At 40.2% G+C, this 17900-nt stretch overlaps 1 protein-coding gene across 13 annotated transcripts in view; it reads left to right on the top strand.

Annotated features, from left to right (window-relative positions):
- Positions 1-17900, top strand: part of hspg2 (heparan sulfate proteoglycan 2) — a 102283-nt gene that overhangs the window by 80458 nt on the left and 3925 nt on the right. For 8 of the 13 annotated variants that reach the window (XM_025901611.1, XM_025901618.1, XM_025901612.1 and 5 more), the window contains 33 exons: positions 65-142; positions 2127-2262; positions 2408-2559; positions 3643-3787; positions 4998-5141; positions 6118-6252; positions 6369-6550; positions 6693-6888; positions 7101-7280; positions 7417-7677; positions 7811-7973; positions 8617-8714; positions 8809-9075; positions 9196-9308; positions 9434-9581; positions 9686-9802; positions 9977-9994; positions 11163-11247; positions 11369-11513; positions 11608-11710; positions 11814-11923; positions 12008-12116; positions 12233-12331; positions 12506-12727; positions 13143-13387; positions 13477-13648; positions 13878-14009; positions 14315-14371; positions 16112-16187; positions 16286-16364; positions 16718-16765; positions 17039-17109; positions 17202-17285. In XM_025901611.1, coding sequence (XP_025757396.1) covers positions 65-142; positions 2127-2262; positions 2408-2559; positions 3643-3787; positions 4998-5141; positions 6118-6252; positions 6369-6550; positions 6693-6888; positions 7101-7280; positions 7417-7677; positions 7811-7973; positions 8617-8714; positions 8809-9075; positions 9196-9308; positions 9434-9581; positions 9686-9802; positions 9977-9994; positions 11163-11247; positions 11369-11513; positions 11608-11710; positions 11814-11923; positions 12008-12116; positions 12233-12331; positions 12506-12727; positions 13143-13387; positions 13477-13648; positions 13878-14009; positions 14315-14371; positions 16112-16187; positions 16286-16364; positions 16718-16765; positions 17039-17109; positions 17202-17285 — 4370 coding nt within the window. The remainder of the gene's footprint in view (positions 1-64; positions 143-2126; positions 2263-2407; positions 2560-3642; positions 3788-4997; positions 5142-6117; positions 6253-6368; positions 6551-6692; positions 6889-7100; positions 7281-7416; positions 7678-7810; positions 7974-8616; positions 8715-8808; positions 9076-9195; positions 9309-9433; positions 9582-9685; positions 9803-9976; positions 9995-11162; positions 11248-11368; positions 11514-11607; positions 11711-11813; positions 11924-12007; positions 12117-12232; positions 12332-12505; positions 12728-13142; positions 13388-13476; positions 13649-13877; positions 14010-14314; positions 14372-16111; positions 16188-16285; positions 16365-16717; positions 16766-17038; positions 17110-17201; positions 17286-17900) is intronic. The other 5 variants (XM_025901615.1, XM_025901616.1, XM_025901613.1 and 2 more) reach the window with 5 other exon arrangements.

The following is a 17900-nucleotide window of genomic DNA, read 5'->3' on the forward strand; positions in this document are numbered from 1 at the left end:
CTTCTGTTTGTCTCCTCCCCTTCTTCTTTTTTTTTTGTCCTACCCTGTTCTGACATTTGCTCAGGCTATTCCCTCTCACGGTTTCCATCAGTTTAAAAGCAACAGTCTCGATGTGTTACAGAGACGTATTGAGGAGCTGCAGGTCTGTCCATCTGTCCACCGTCTGTCTGTTCTGTCTCATAGTTCACATCCATTGTCCTCTACTGACCTCGTCTTCACACATTGTCGACTAAGTGCATGATCAAACGTGTCCTTGATTCACACCTTGTAAACCATGTTAATTTGTCACAGCTGCTCACTAAGTCATTGTGGCATTGGTGCCAAATACATTAAAACCAACTAGCTTGGCCTGGTTGCCTTCTTAGTGTACTCCCATATAGTACTTGTTTTTAAATTATGTTTTAATAATAAAGGCGTTCCATGGTGTCCTGTTTTTGTGCTGTCCATATCATACCATCCCTGAAATGTTTGGGTTCTCAGCACCCAGTTGACCCCCATCATTCCATTGAGTGTATTAACAGCACTAAGTATACAGTAGGTACTGTAGGTATTTCAGACATATTTTTCTCTATGCCAGGCGTAGCCCTCTGCCCCCCTGCCCAGAGGGTTTTGTGTTAGTCTGGATTCTGACCGGCCCTCCTCGGCTCGACAAGGGCTTCGGGGCCTGTTTAGTTCTGCCTCAGAGAGCCACTGCGTTGTGTCAGCCTTTCCCAGGGGGAGCCGGGCTCTGCCGTGCGACCACGCAGAAATTCTGTATGCTCTAGCAAACAGCTTGCTTTGAAAACTTGTCAATGGGTTCAGACACACATTGAGCCAGGGCCCGCCTCAGCCACTGCTCGGTTTAGCCTCCCTCACGGTTGAATGGTCCGAAGCTAAGCAGCTTTGTCCATGGATGCCCCGACACCCCCCGGATACAGTAATCCCTCCCCAGACCAACCCCTTTCTGTTTCTCCTCCCATCTAAGGTGTTTCCAAACTTAATACAAGCTCATTTTCAGCTTTGCTGGGCATCTGACTGCCATGTGGAGTAGAGTACAAACAAGTCAAGTTGATAAGTCATGAGCCGAAAAGTCTTTAGAGCTCGTAAATATGAGTGGTGAAGTTGTTTTAAGATATTTGATGGTGGATATAAAGTTTAGACCTGTTTTAAAATGCTTACTGTCACAAACTGTCTTTTCTAACTGTCGTAATTTTTTCATCATTTTGATGATCACCAGCAGTAAGCTGTAGTAAATTTACAGTACTGTGCAAAAAGTTTTGAGCCACCCCACATTTCTTTATATTTTGCTAGGAAAGTTGAAAATAGGTACAGTGATTTATTGAAACATGTGCAAACACTGAGGTACATTATGTAAGGCAAAAACAGTTTGTTCAATCTTAAACCAGCTCCAAAGTTAATATTTGGGATTCCCACTTTTATGATTCAACACAGACTGAACTCTCTTAAGCAACATTTCTTTGTAGATTCTTGAAGTGGTCTGCAGCATCTGTTCCTAAACAGATAGTTTTTTAGACCTGGTAAGTGGCAAGTGGCTTAAAAAACAAAAATCAATCCTTTGCAAATGGTTTAAAAAGATTTTTTTTAAAAAACAGCCAATGTTCAAAGAATTTTGAAAGACCTTCTTAAGAGAAAATAGAGAAGAGACCACTTAAAAAAAAAATCAAGAAGGCTGCTGGAAGCTTGGGAAAAAAATATAAAGAAAAGTCCCTCAAGATGAGTGCACAGTGCTGTAATTATCACTGATCATGGACTATTAACAAATCATAACAGTCATCGTAGTAAAGCTGGCACTACTTTTTACACTTCCATGTACGATGGACAGTGTCACCAAATTCATAAACAACTGTACAAACTATAGTAATAACAGCTCTTGTCTCGTCTTTAAGACCTATGCTATAGCGCTTTTGTGTTGCTATTAGCTGTTAGCTAGTAATGTGACTCAATCAGCAATGTTATATTTGTGCTGTTTCAAGGGACACAGGTAAGTAATGTGCTCTGTCAGTTTATGATTTATCCTTGTCAACTACAAGGCAAATATAAGTAAAATAATGCTTGTTTTGTATTATTTCACAAACGAATGGTAACGTAGTTTCTAAGTTTGTCTCATTTTTGTATGTCCTCTGCAGGCTCGTAATGACCGCACCGACATCGGTACTCTGTTCATCCCTAATATCAAAGTGGCCGACTCCGGTACTTATATGTGTGTCGGCAGCAACAGCGTTGGCTCAAATAGTGCTCCCATTAAAGTCAGCGTGCACAAAGGTAAGACAGCATGGTAGTCAAACTAAAGTCATCCGTGTCTCAGACACAACTCTGAATTTTAATTTTATTTTATTGTGTTTTACTATGAATACTCTGACGGATAAAAACACAGTGCAGCTTAACTATTTATGTTTGTGCCATCCAGCTGATCATAGCTATAATGTGGTGAGCATCCAACCATCCATAGCTGATGTCCAAGTAGGCCAGAATCTGGAGCTCAATTGTTTTGCGCCAGGAAATCCTCCTCCCCCTGTCATCTGGACGAAAGCTAGTGGACACCTCTCTGCCAATCACCAGGTAATCACACATTGTGCGTCATTGTTCCTCCATTTGATAAGAGATATCTTATATGCTAGCAAGGGAAAATAAGCTATATAACTTAACATAAATTTGGTTCTTTGACTTAGACTCACTCAACACACATGCAGTACATACTATACAATCACAAGGATAGTGGTTCTTGCCGAAGTCAGTGTATGCTCAACCTACTTTTGTGCCTATCCATTATATCAGTTTTGTCAGCATTTTTACGTCAGATATAGTAATAGTAATATATAATCCTTAGTAAAGCATGCACAGTTAGGATGTATTTCAGACAAAAGAACTTTGTAAAAACAGTAAATAGTAAGAAAACACTTAAAGATTTGGAACGAGACATTACTGCTGACTTTTTTTTAATGCTTTGACCACCAGAAAGGTGTGCCATCTAGTTCCATTATATTCAAGAAAAGGCTGAGATTTCCAAAGCTGATATCTCCAAAACTGAGCATGTCACACAAAATAATCTAGATGGACACATCTGTCAAAACAGCTGCGAACCACCAAGGAATTGACTTTTCAGGCCTTGTGGTATCTGGCAACAAGATGTAAACTGCAAATCCTTTAACTCCCCTAAGTTTCAATGTGATGACAGACTTGTTGTTCCAGAGCAGCTCACAGATGCTCAGTTTGATTTTCATCTGGGGAAATTAGCTGTCGGGTTCATCCTTCCCACAGTGCATCCTGGTGGCATTGCTTCCCCTGGTAAATGTTAGCTGTTCACACGATTTCAAAGAGAAGGGAATCAGCTGGCTTCCTTCCATTGCTCCAAATGTAGTTCAGTCCCTGGTCTGTGAATTTGCAGCCCTATATACAACAGCACACTTTATGTTAGTAACTATCATTAAATTTCCCGTAACTTGTGTGAATATATTCCTGAGCTTAACATGTAATGTTGAGACATAATAATCAATTATATTGGCTTCATTAGTGAGTGGTTATAATGTTTTGCTCATTAGTGTATTGATTTTTTTTTATTTATTTTTTTTTTGCCAGTAGTAAATCTAAGGTGGTAATTTCATCTTGCAAGTTCAGTTGAAGCAACTCGATTCCTTTGTGCAGGTTGTGGGCAGTCAGCTACGAATCCTGTCAGCTACTGCAGACGACTCAGGAGAGTATATCTGTCGCGTACAAGGAAACCCCGGCGGCTCTGGATCTCATGTCCATCAGGCCTCTGTCTCTGTGTCTGTTACTTCGTCTTCTTCACGTAAGTTTGTGTGGCACTGAGAGCCTCATTCAGGTGATACAAGCCCACTTCCAAAAGAGTTGGGACACTGTGTGAAATATCAGTTCACATAGAATGTAGTGATTTTCAGATCTCATAAACTGATATTTTATTCACAGTAGAACACAGAAAACATATCAAATGTTTAAACCGAGAAAACGTACCATTTTGAGAAAAGTATTAGCTTATTTGGAATTTGATGGCAGAAACACATTGTTGTATTTTTTTTATTTCATGGTGTGCAACATGTTTTTAAAAAGTGAAAAAAAAGTTTAAAAAGTGAAAGATCAGCATCTGGATTCTTCTACTACAAAGCCATGATGCTGTTTAGTAGATGCAGTATGCAGTTTAGCGTTGTCTTGCTGAAATATGCAAGGCCTTCCATGAAAAAGATATCACACGGGAGCACATGTTCTAAACTCTCTATGTATCTTTCAGCATTGATGGTGCCTTTCCAGATGTGCAAGCTGCCCATTCTATAGGCATTAATGCACCTCCATAATATAAGAGATTCAGAATTCGCAATTGTACGTTGAGGAACATTTTTCTGAAATTGTGTCCCTCTTTATTTCAGAGAATCCATGAAAAGATACTCTTTTTACATACACTTACTTTTCCAGTTTTTTTTGCCCAGTCTGTTTTTTGATGTGCTGCTGACATTAGATGCAAAATAATCTAATATTTTTTATGAAATAGTAAAACGACTCAGTTTAAATATTTGATTGTTTCCTAAGTTCTGTTATAAAGACTGACTGACAGACTGAGTAATATAGGAGCCCATTGGGTTTTTTCACATTGTTTAAGCTCACTGTGTTCGCCATGCTTGAGATTGACAGTACCAGGGATTTTTATTTGCCAGCATCCGTCAGCAGCTGGGCGAAACAAGGCATTACATGGGAAGGTGTTGTTCTCACTGCTTTACTTCATGAATGAACTTTCCATTTTCAGTTTCCAGTGTTGCCCAGTGTGACCTCAGATTGAATTATTTTTCCTGCAACTATCCCATGATCTCATCCTCATTCACTTCTTCCTTGACTTCAGTGATGTTTGAGTTACTTTCCCAGCTGCCAGTGTAACCCATCACCATGCTGAATCTGTTGCTTCATGTTTTTGTGACTAGTATATCAGTTAAATGAATGAGATTGTTCAAAGAGATTTTGTCCAGAGTCAAAACCACTGCTTTCTGCTGCAGGCCAGCAGAGCCCAATCATTGCCATTGAACCCCACAGCGCTGCAGTGCGTGTAGGGGAGTCAGCCAGCTTCAAATGCAATGTGTACAGTGGAGCCCAGCCTGTTAGACTGGAGTGGAAACTGGCCAGTAACAAGCCACTGCCAGGTAATTACTGTGCTCAAACCGCTTTTAAAGAACAAAACCTGCTTAATGACTACTGGTTTTATGATATGATTATTTACAATCAGTTACAGCTGCAGTTCACCCTTCATATTATGTTTTGTTTAATCACTAATTTTAAACTTCATTCAGGGAGCTTTTCAGAAAGCATCCTTTTCATTATAATAACATTCTCCATGACTAAATTTGATACTTGCTTATAAATATGATCAATCAATATTCATATTTTCTAGAGTGAAAGCTTTTGGAGTGAAACCAAGGGTTTACTTGGGGACTAGAAAAACATATTTGAATGTTTTCGAGAGTTTTCTGAGATTTAAGGAAAAAAAACAGGGTGTTTTCACACATTTACTATAGTAACTTAGTGAACTTTTCTAAATGTTACCACATGTCCACCTCAGTTACATTGGACAATAAAAAATCTTTAACCTGAAAGTCACAAGTCACATGTCCATATTATGTCAGATTGCTCAAAGGTGGGACATTGAATTCAAAGCTTCTGTGTACTTCGTCCTCCACGCTCTCGTCAAGCAGCCTCTTAGCCTAAATCACACAGAGCATTTCTAGTATTAAAAATATGACTAATACAAAGTATTTTCTGCTAAATGAAAGTAGAAAATGTTCAGACAGCACCCAAACTGATTTTCTTAACATTTTCCAGATTTGATGTGAAAGAGCAACTCTAAATGAGTTTTCATTAGCACTCTCCTTTCACCTGAAGTTTTACTTGGTTCACATCCCACACCGCCAAAAACTTTCACACTTTTTAGAGTCTGTCTTAAAGAAGTAACTAGATACCTGTTTGTACCAGTGAGTATCACTGCTGTCTTTCCTTTTGGCTATACTAGCCATTAAGAGATCATTACTGCTGATTTTGTAGTGCTGAGTACAAATTTTTTAAATGTCTTCTTCAGTTTTTCTAAAGCTAATTTAATGTTTCATTTGCCACTGTGTTCTGCAGACAATGTCAAAGTTAGCTCTGATGGTTCTGTTATTACCATTACCAATGCACGCACCATCAACCATGGTGCCTATCGCTGTGTGGCAAGCAACCCATTCGGCATCACGCACACCATAGTGTCTTTGATTGTTAAGGGTAAGCTGCATGCATGTCATTCAGCACTTTAATCAAACTGGTTTGCACGATGGTTCCCTCTAGTGGCTGCTTAAATATCAGCACTCCATACCAATATTGTGCGTATGTACCTTCAGAGGCTCCTGTGGCCACGGTAACCCCTCTCGGGCCTGTGCAGATTAGGGTGGGTGAGCCCATTAACCTTGAATGCCAAGCTTCAGGAGAGCCCCGCCCCTCGGTTTCATGGCACAGGCTTGACAACAACCGCAAGGTAATGCTGAGCAGTCCTGTGCCCATGGAGTCCAACGCAGTCATGCAGGTACTGATATTCTTATACCACTGTCAAAATTTTCAAAACAATCCAAATTTCTCCCCGTTTTCCTACTGAAAGACCCAGCTTCAAAGTCAGTGCTTGTCTATTTATTTTAATATTATGTGTGTTAATTATGTCCTTTTTTCAGATACTAGCAGCACGTCCAGAAGACAGTGGCACATATGTGTGTGCAGCTCGAAACAATGAAGGTACTACTGAGACCAGGGTGGAAGTAGTTGTCGAGGGAGGATCCCAGTTGCCTACAGTGCCCAGGGCCTTTGTTCCTGAACCGCTTATGATTGTAGTGGAGGGTCAGACTGCAACACTGCGCTGTGAGGCCCACGGTAATGCCTGCAGAGAAGTTATTTTGAATTCATCTGAAACCTTTTTATGAATACACTTTGACAGTTTTTATGTTGTAGTACTATAAAAAGGTAAAACCTGTAGAATCAGCTTCATTTTAAGTGAATACTGCAAGAAGTAAACAGCTTGAAAGTGTCCGTTTCAAGCCCAGCTGAAAAGAATATATTTATTTCCCTGCTTTGTCTTTTGGTAGGCTTCCCTGCCCCAGAAATCAAGTGGACCAAGCTGCGGTCCCCTCTGCCTTGGGGGAACAGGATTGTGAACAACAGCTTGGTGTTGCAAAACGTTGGCAGACAAGACTCTGGAGAATACATTTGCAGTGCCACCAACAACATGGGAACCACTGAAGCTACCATTACGTTAGATGTAGAGAGTGAGTGTCTATATTTCCATTGTTGCTTTTGTAGTCACTTTTCAGAGTCTGTCTGGGTATGCTTGTACTACTCCGGATTTAAATTAGTTTTGCAGTCCATAGTTAACCTACTGAGTTTTTCCTCTCCTGTCTCTAGCTCCTCCGTATGCCACCTCTGTGCCTAATGATGTGGCTGTGCGGGTTGGGGAGGTGATCAGGTTGCAATGCCTGGCCCATGGAACTCCTCCTTTGACCTATACTTGGACCAAGCTGGATGGAAACCTCTCGCCAAGGGCTGAGGTTAGGGAAGGGGACCTCCAGATAAACCTAGCTACCTCTGAGGATGCTGGAAACTACAAGTGTGTGGCCAGCAACAAAGTGGGCAACAGTGAAGTGATTGCAAAAGTCACAGTCAGATGTGAGTTAGGCCAGTAGTCTAAAATAAATACTACTCATAATTCTCCTTGTGAAAAATTTCAAGAGAGGAGCAATAACAGTTATGTGCTGTGTCACAGCGAAACCTAGACCACATTCCTCTTTCCTTTCTGTAGCTCCGTTGGCAGTGCGTGTAGCACCACAGGTTGAAGTAAAAGCCCAGGGCAGTGCTGTGGAGTTCACCTGTTCAGCAGCAGGTGGTGTAGAAACCAAGATTGAGTGGCTAAAGGAAGGAGAAGCCCTGCCACCAAACAGCCACATCAAGGATGGAGTGCTCAGGTAATTCGTTTTGGATTAATGAAAATGGAAAAGAAGTCATAATTAATAACGTGTGTGGATGTTTGTGTGTCCTGAAAGTTTAGTCTTTACATCTTAGTCTTCCCAAAACAAATTAAACATAATATACTTAAAAGATCTACCTAAAGGTGAGGTGATATTGTGTACTTTGGCTTTTGTCAACAAGTCAACATATGTGCATCAATTCAGTCAACACATGAATCAATCTCTTAATGCATTTTGAGTTTTCTATACTGTCTCTGTTAAGGTAAATTTGCTCCTACTGAACATTTTTTTAAGTTACAGTTATGTGATTTTAATTTTTAAAGGCAGATTTTGAAAACTGCGTATAAAGGAAAAAATATGATGAATTTATGGGGACTATGTTCAGACGTGGATTCGGTGTGCTTGTGTTTATTTCAGGCAGGAGGCTTGTACATAAGGAATGAGCTAAAAATAAACTGCAGTGCCTTTGTTAATTGTGATAAATACACTCTGCGGCACGACAGTGTAGTTTGTTGATATGTTTGTAATGGGTTTTTTTCTACAACAACTGAGGTCTATAGAACCAAAAGTAAAATAATTAAGTCCCTTAAATGTTCTATAATATGTGTTCAAACTTTTTTCAAATCACCTTTTCCTGCAGGATTGAAAACCTAAAGCAAAGCAATGAAGGTGTTTATATCTGCCGAGCCAGCAGCGTGTATGGTCAAGCACAGGACTCTGCTCGTTTGACAATCCAAGGTCTGTTACGTCCTTTGTGTATACGCTAATGTATACACTGCTTTATCCAAACCAGTTCCAACCTTATTCATCTTTGTTATTTTTTTTTCCACAGCCTTGCCAAAGGTCATGATCAATGTGCGTACCTCAGTGCAGACAGTTATGATTGGGAACTCTGTGGAGTTTGAATGCCAGGCTGTTGGTGACCCAGAGCCCACAGTAAAGTGGAGCAAAGTCGGTGGGTCTCTGCCACCTCACATTGTAGTGAAGGGTGGCATGCTGAAGATTGAACAGGTGACAGAGGCCGATGCTGGACAGTACCGCTGCACAGCCACCAATGATGTGGGCTCAGTACAGTCTCAAGTGGTCCTGAATGTCCAGTGTGAGTTAATAATGGGACATTTTTCCCTTTCATCACATAGTCAGATGCTTGCACTTTCAAACATATTAATGACTTAAGCTCCCACTCATCATCATTTCAATTCCTAACTTGTTTGCACAGCCCTTCCTCAAATTGCTGCTCTGCCAAAAACGAAGGAGGTGGCGGTCGGGTCAGATGCAGTCTTGCCTTGTGTGGCCTCAGGATATCCTGTTCCTGATATCAAATGGTCTAAGGTAGCCTAGCAGACATTGTTAAGATAGATTATTGAGGCTAAAGTCTCTCTTTGGTCAAACCTTATTTAAAAAATATGTGGATAGTGTGTTTTACGTACAAATCTGTTTTGTTTTTGTTTATCTAGCTTGATAGGGAGCTTCCTGCTAAGTGTTTCCAAGAAGCCAACGTGCTGACAGTTCCTCGGGTCACCCATGAAGATTCTGGCACATACGTCTGTACAGCCTCAAACAAGCAGGGCAAAGTGGAGTCCTTTACTACACTTGAAGTCCATGGTTAGTGTGGGGAGTTGAGATATTAGTAAATAGTTGTGAGTATGAACCAAAGAAAAGCCTGCGTTAGCTATAATGCGATTCTTTTTCTTGTTGTTTTTTTCCAGAGAGAGTGATGCCATATTTTGCCCAGGAACCCTCGTCGTACCTCACCCTGCCAACAATCAAAAATGCTTATAAAGCTTTCAATATTAAGGTCAACTTTAGACCTGATAACGTTGATGGTAAGGTTGTGCATACTTAAATCTGCTTTAATTGCATAGTATATAGTTTGCATTTCTTTTTTGTTAAATCTTGCACATTGTTGTGTAGTATATTTTTCATATCTCCTCATGTGTAATTTCACTCCGTCTCCTGTCCCTTCCATCTCTCTCACATCTCACCCGTGTGGTGGGAAGGTCTCATATTGTACGCTGGTGAGTCTCAGTGCTTGAGAATCTCAGGAACTCAAGGCTGATGTTGGCAGTATTGCTTTTTGGCTGCATCAGATTTTCCCATAATGCATCCAGCTCAGAGCTGATTTGGGGCTGTGAAACAGATTCGACATGGTGCATGGCCAATGTTTTTGTACTGAGTTTTCATTCATGATTCCAAGAACACTTTTGGTATTTTTATTGTGATCAGTATTAAAAAAGCTTGGTTACAAGTCTGCTTTCACATCCTAGTCTTGTTCATCCGCTTCAAAGCTATGTACAAATCAGCTGTGCTTCAAATGATTGTATGTATAAGGAAGAACAATATTACAAATGGACATGTGAAGCCAAAGTCAAACCCATCAGGTAGCAAATTGTAGCAAAAAAAACCTAAACTAAATGAATTGCATGAGCAATTTGATCATGCTGTTAACATTTTTGACACAATTGCTTGCACGATTGTAAGCTTACATATATTTAGAGGATCAAATTTATGTTACACACTCTTTAAATGGTAAAGTTTTTACATAACAGGAATTAATAAAAATGATCAGGTCTTTATAAGATCTTAAAATTATGTAAGTGCAGCCTCAGATTAATGACAAATGAATAATAATTAATTACATGTTACACAGTATCCTTATTTTTTTTTAACATGTTGATCACCCATTTTCAGTAATGATAAAGGTAGACATGCAAGATTGCATGTTCGCATTTCCCCATGAGCCTCATATAAGCATGTATATTTCCAGCATGTAGAGAAAACAAACAGAAGAATATGCTATTATGATGTGACTGGTTCCATTTTGCAGCCCAGTGATAGGAGGACTGTTTGTAACATGGCTTTGGTTGGCTTTATACTCGTGTCACCCTAGCATGCTGCTTTACCATCCAGCTTTCAGTTCACTTCCTGTCTGAATGATACTGCAACCAATATCCATCCTAATAAGTTTCTTGTATATCGTGTAAATACTCTGAAAGCAGTGCCATTAAATCAAAGCACAGCTGAAAAAGAGAAATTATGCAGCACTGAGACAAGGATATTCTTGAAATAACAACATGTGTTTAAATAAATCTAGTAGGTTTTTTTGACTTATTAAGATGGATATTATTGTGGGAGGAATTATCTAGAATCAACTTTGTACTAGTGTTGAGTCTTCTTGCTGTGCAGGTATGATTCTCTACAATGGCCAGAGAAGGACTACAGGAGCTGACTTTATCTCTCTGGGGCTTGTGGGTGGTCGCTTGGAATTCCGGTCAGTTTAAATCAGTTTAAATTTGTTATCATAAATACTATTGCTATAATTTGAAAATGGACAGGTCCTTAATATGACCTTAAGAAGATGTATGGATTTTTAAAATCTCTTGTTATCGTAGGTTTGATGTGGGCTCTGGCATGGCCACCATACGTGACCCGCACCCTATTAAACTGGGAGAGTTTCACACAGTTGAGCTGCATCGCAACCTCACCCAAGGATATATTATTGTAGATGGAGGAGAGCCCATCAATGGCAGCTCACAGGTACAGTAGTTTCAGTGTAAAAGCAAGACAGCTGATCAGCTATTTGCACTTCATTTTTTATGCAAGTTAATGTGGTCTTTTTTCTGTTAATAAGGGCAAGTTCCAGGGTCTGGATCTCAATGAGGAGCTGTATGTGGGTGGTTATCCCAACTACACACTCCTCGCCAAAACTGCTGGAATTAAGACTGGTTTTGTGGGTAAGATATCCCATGCTTTACTAAATAACAGAACTATATTGTGGGGAAAGGTTCTGTATATATGTGTGATGATTTGCCCTTACTGAGTGTTGGTACCATGCAGGCTGTATTCGTCAGCTATTCATCCAGGGTGAGGAAATCATCTTTAAAGACCTTGACCGCAGCTCTACTGGTGTGACAAACTGTCCTACCTGCGAAGATAAACCATGCCAGGTCAGTTAAATCTATCCACATCTTTCTTTGTTTGCTGTTTTATTTTATTATAACCAGTAAAAAAATTGTAATATCCTTAATTAGAATGGCGGGATGTGTGAGGATTCAGAGGCTAGTTTGTATAAGTGCAGCTGTCCCAGAGGATTTACAGGCAGCAACTGTCAGCACCACTCTTCTCTCCACTGTCACTCGGGTAGGTGTGAATCACTAATTGACCCCACATTTGAATCAAAGTATCTGAATATTCCTAATGGAATTATTATAAATGAATAAAAGTGTTGCACTCATCATTTTTCACACCTTTTTCAGAGGCCTGTGGACCAGATGCTACTTGCATCAACCGCCCGAATGGCCTTGGCTACGACTGCCGCTGCCATCTTGGCAAATTTGGGGATAAATGCATGGATGGTAAGTTGAAATATACCTTTGTCTTTTCTAAAAACAGAAAAATCTAGCTGTTATGAAATATTATTACAATGGTCATGATGAATGTGTAAGGTACACAGTGATATGCAGATATAATTATTTATAACACTGCTATAAGAAATTAAGTTTTATTTTTTTAAATTAATTTCCTCCCAGGGGAACTGGTTACCACGCCACTGTTTGATGGTGTGGAGTCATACATCGCCTATCCTCCTCTGACCAACATCCATGATGACCTGCGTGTTGAGCTGGAGTTCAAGCCAGTGCAGAGAGATGGCCTGATGTTCTTCTGTGGTGGGAAAAAAATGAAGGTGGAGGATTTCGTCGCCATTTCCATGGTGAAGGGACATGTAGAGTTTAGATATGAACTGGGCACAGGTAATGAGAAATCATATTTATTTTTTATTTGAAAATAAGCAAATGTACAATTTAGGTAGTGATACAGTCCTGATTAAAACTTTAAGACCACTTGAAAAATGGCAAAAAATCATATTTTGCATGGTTGGATCTCAACAAGGTTCTAAGTAGAGCTTCAACGTGCAACAAGAAGAAATGGGAGTGAGAAAATTTTTTTTTGAGCATGCAATTTCTTGAAAACAACACTTAAACTGAAACTGTTTTACAGTTGATTAAAAGTTTCTAAAAGTAGCTATAGTATATAGATTTTGATTGTAAATATCACTCCATGATATATAGAAGTTGCAGAAATTTTCAAATCAGTGAAAAGTGGCACTCTTTACTTATTGTAAATAATATCAAATTAAACTTGATAGTTTTTGTATTTGTCTTTCAGGCCAGGCGATACTTGTCAGTCCTGAGCCAGTCTCTCTGGGGCAGTGGCACAGAGTTGTGGCTGAGCGGAACATGAGGGATGGCCACCTGAGGGTCGACCAAGGTCCAGTGGAGAGAAAGACATCTCCAGGCAAAGCCCAGGGCCTCAATATCCAAACCCTCATGTACATAGGAGGAGTGCCCAACATGGACATCCTGCCTAAGCCTGCTAATGTCAGCGACATGTTTGAGGGCTGCATAGGAGAGGTGAGATCTCTCTGTACTAAAAATGAGATGCGGTTACACAATATATTTGAACATGTGGAAGCTTGAATTAGTTTGTATTACATGCTTAGGTTTCCATCAACAACAAGAAGGTGGATTTGTCCTACAGCTTCACAGAGAGCAGATCTATCAGTAAATGTGTGGACAGCAGCCCATGTGACCGGCGGCCCTGTCTGAATGGTGGTCACTGCATGTCTAGTGCTGAGTATGAGTACCAGTGCCTCTGTAAGGATGGGTTTGAAGGTGAGTGCTTAAAAGAAGACATAGCAAGTGTCAGATGTCTTCATGATTGTTTGGTACGCTGTTTGAGATGACCTGCCTAACTTCAATAATGCTGATGATCAGAAAAAAGACGATTTTTTCATTTAAAAAAAGGGAAACAGCAACAAGAGTAAACCCTGTCGCTCAGCTTAAATTGTGTGAGCGTGACCTGTGACCTTTCTTGACTCATGATTGATATGTGACCCTGCAGGTGAACGGTGCGAGATAGTGAAGGACGCATGCTATAGCAATCTTCATTGCCAGAATGGAGGCATCTGCATCAACAGCCAGTGCGTGTGTACACCTGGGTACACAGGTCTCAACTGTGAGGAAGTATTATCAGGTGAAATACTGCATGTTGTCATTAAATCAGTCTAAACCAGGAGCAAAAAGTGACTCATATCTTCTCACATTACACTGCTTAGTAGACAAATGTATATCCTTTAGACAAAGCTACACATCATCAAAGCAAAAATGGTTGCACACACTGTCACAAACATACAGCACATGTGATTCAAATTTTCCAAAAAATAAAGCCCATCGTACATCAAACAGTTTGCTCCCAGCATGCAGTGCTGGGAGGGTTAACCCTAAATGATTACACGTGTCTTACTCCTGCACTCTCACCGCTATATCCTGCACACACAGGCCAGGTCGTCAGCTTCCCAGAGGCCCTGAGGAATTTGGAGTCTAGCGAGGCGAATGGTACAGTATCTAAATATTCAGTCTGCCTGACACGACCGTGACTAACAGGGCCCTGTCTGAGTTTGAGGGGCCCCATGTCCCTTCAAAGCGCCACCTGAACTGTCTTTTACCTAACATACATGCACACAAAATCACAATCCAAGCGTCTTTATTCTCACCAACAACTGAGGCTCTCATTCCCATTGAAAGTTGGGAGAGGGGAATTCTGCATTTAAACTAAGGGGTAATAGGGTGGTAGCCTGCATTTGGGAGATAAACTGATATATGCACTGTGCATTGGAGTTGCACCATTTTCATTCTGGAAGTGGTAGAAATGTGGAATTCCCCTTGTTTTTCTTTTCCTCTTTCGCTCTCGTTATGCCTGTGCCTGTAAGATGGATACTTACAAATACAGTCTTGTTTCTGTAAACCAAAAACCTGCCTGTTTGTACGACCAAACCAAAAAAAACCTAAAGCAAAACACTTGTTTCTTCTTTGACTCTAAGTCAGGTCACTGAGTCTGCTCCATGTCAGAATATTTGTGGTCTCACTAACAACTTAAAGTGTCTGCTGAAAGTACAATGTGATGATTGTTTGGTTCAGTCAGAATATATTTCAAGCATATTATGTACTCAGTGGTATATGTGCATGGTGCCATGGCTGTGATGAGTTTTGTCCGATCTCTGTGAAAGGCCAGAGGCATTGTAAGAGCAGGAAACGGTCAGTAATTTGCTCATGTGATGGCCAGTGTTGACACAAGTCTGCATCTTGGAGTTTTGTTGTTCTACACTTTAAAAAAGCAGTATTTGCATATGCACCATTATCTTCTCATCTTTGAGGACATAATGAAATTTAAGCAGTGGCATTTCATTTCATAGGTGTGTTAAAGTGTGACTTTTAGAAAGTCATGGTTCTGTTGCATAGCCTGTAGAGCATCCCTCCATGGATATGCTGCCCAAGTCCATCACTGTGCACTGGGTGAACCTGCTCTCATCTGTGAAAAGCACAGGGCACCAGTGATGGACCTGCCAATTCCAGTATTCTTTGGCAAATGCCAATCGGGCAGTGGTCCCAATAGTGGATGTCGTGCACTCAGACCATCCTCATAAAGTCTGTTTCTCATTGTTTGATTCGCACCGGTGCCCTGCTGGAGGTCATTTTTAGGCCTCTGGGAGTGCTCAGCCTGTTCCTCCTTACACAAAGGAGCAGATACCAGTCCTGATGATGGTTTAGGGACCTTCTACAGCACTGTCAAGCTCTCCTAGAATAACTGTATGTCTCCTAAAGTCTCCTGCATGCTCTTGAGACTGTGTTAGGAGACACAACAAACCTAGCAATGACATGTATTGATGTGCCATCCTAGATGAGTGGGACTACCTGTGCAACATCTGTACAGTCGAGATATCATGCTAAATGAAAACTAAAAAAAAAAATTTTTTTAAATCAAGAGGCAAAAAATGTCAGTGAGAAAAACAATTTCCTGTTTTTGGATTTGTCTCATTGTTGGTTAGTTGCTGTTTCTGTCAGACCAAGAAAGACAGTTTAAAAAAAAAGTCTGTGTAAATGGTTACATAGTGTTTTTTTCTGTCTAAGAATGGAACCGTAGAAATTGTCTAGAAATGTTGCATCTAATCAAGTCCGTGTTACCAGGAATTCTCTGTACTTTTACCACTAGAGGGCACCATAAGTTCAAGTGAAGGTGAAACAGCTTTACTGTGACTTGAATCTGTTTTTATGCTTATTTTATTGTATTTTTTGCAGATTCACCCTATCAGTATGCAGCTCATTTCAACAATAATGGATACATTGCACTTCCTAAATCCATTTTCCCAAGAAGGTAAATATTTTATTTTCACATTTAGTGAATTTATATGAATTAATATAATGATAAAGTGAAATTATTATTGTGGTGCTGTTGTTTTTCTTCTTTTTAAGTGCCCACGATTCACCAGAAACAATTGAAATGGAGATCAACACCAGCTCCTCTGACGGCCTGATCCTGTGGCAGGGAGTGGTGAGTCCTGGTTCTGTCTGGTTCTATGCCTTATACTCGTATTTCTCCTCCATGTTTTCATTCCCAACCTAACTTTGCTACTGCACTCGAGCACTCTTAATCATCACTGTGACTGTAAAAAAACAAAGTTACAATTGCTGCAATTTTCATAGCATTTCATGTGATTTATAGACTTCAGTGTGGTCAGTAATACATAACTGATGCATTATCTTTCATAATTACACTATCAAATTCATACATCTTCTGCTGAAGCTATGTCATTTTCAGGCATGCTGACTGTAAGCCTGGCACCATCTGACACCACTAAATAAATGCATGTTGCTTCTCTAACTCACCCCCTCAATTTTCCTCAGGAGACCAATGGTGCACGCATTTTGCGAAAGGTGCATGCTATTAAAAAGGTATCCACTTTTTTTTTTTTTTTGCCATGTGTGCCAAATGAATTTTATCTTTGTTTGTACGGTGCTATATCATCAGTCCTCTTTTGACATTGTTAGTGTGCATGGAACATTTTATGTCACTGCCAGGAATGATCTCACTGCATTGGTTCATGTTTGCTGTTATAGCGCTTGTTCTGCAAAATGACCACAGGTCAGCTGGTCTGTGTTCAGCAATTCATACATAGTCACACAACAAGCTGTGACCTTGTGGTGACCTAACATATTTAATTTCAGGAACCTGGAGAACATGGCAAACGCAAGGACTTTATTAGCCTCGGCCTACAGAATGGACACCTTGTTTTCAGGTAGGTCTGTTCTGAAATTCTCTAAATCTCCTGGCAGATTAGGAACAAAATGCTTACAACTCATAATTATGGTCATGATTTGTATTATCTAGTTACCAACTGGGAAGTGGAGAGGCACAAATCTTATCCGAAAGGTCAATCAATGACGGCAGATGGCATAAGATCACAGCAGTCAGGTATGATTGCATATCATTATCCTGCAGTCATTTACTTTTACATTCTAGATGTATTTAATAAAATAAAGCACTATGAGTTGTGGTTGTCCTCTTTCATCAATAGCTACTTATTTAACTGTCCCAGTAGAAAAAATCTATCATTTATATCTGTTGCGGATTCAAATATTGAGGATGAGCACAAAAACAACAATGGTCCAGAAGAGTTGGTCAAACAATGATTTTTACTGAACACACGTGTGGGAGATGAACACTGCACACACCAGCATTGATCTCTCCCCAAAACTACACAAGCAATTGTTTTATAACATCAGGGTATTAGAACGCCCCCCACCCCATGTGTCAAGAAGATACAATACACGCATAAGTTTCAAAACCACACATGTTCTGTTGACGACTTTTGACACATTTAAAAAGGACATTTTCTCCGCCTCGAGGCCAGGTGCCTCCTGTTAATCTTCTAACCCTCGCTTATCCCCTAGAACAAACTGTCCCTTATGCAGACATAATTTTGCAGTTACAAGGTTTTGCAAACTATTATTTGGACTCTTACCTAAACATAAGTCTAACTACTGTTTGTGTGTGTGTGTGTGTCGACCTCAACCGCACTCTGTCTCA

Source organism: Oreochromis niloticus, linkage group LG20 (assembly GCF_001858045.2).
Source record: "Oreochromis niloticus isolate F11D_XX linkage group LG20, O_niloticus_UMD_NMBU, whole genome shotgun sequence".
NCBI classification, from domain to species: Eukaryota; Metazoa; Chordata; class Actinopteri; order Cichliformes; family Cichlidae; genus Oreochromis; species Oreochromis niloticus.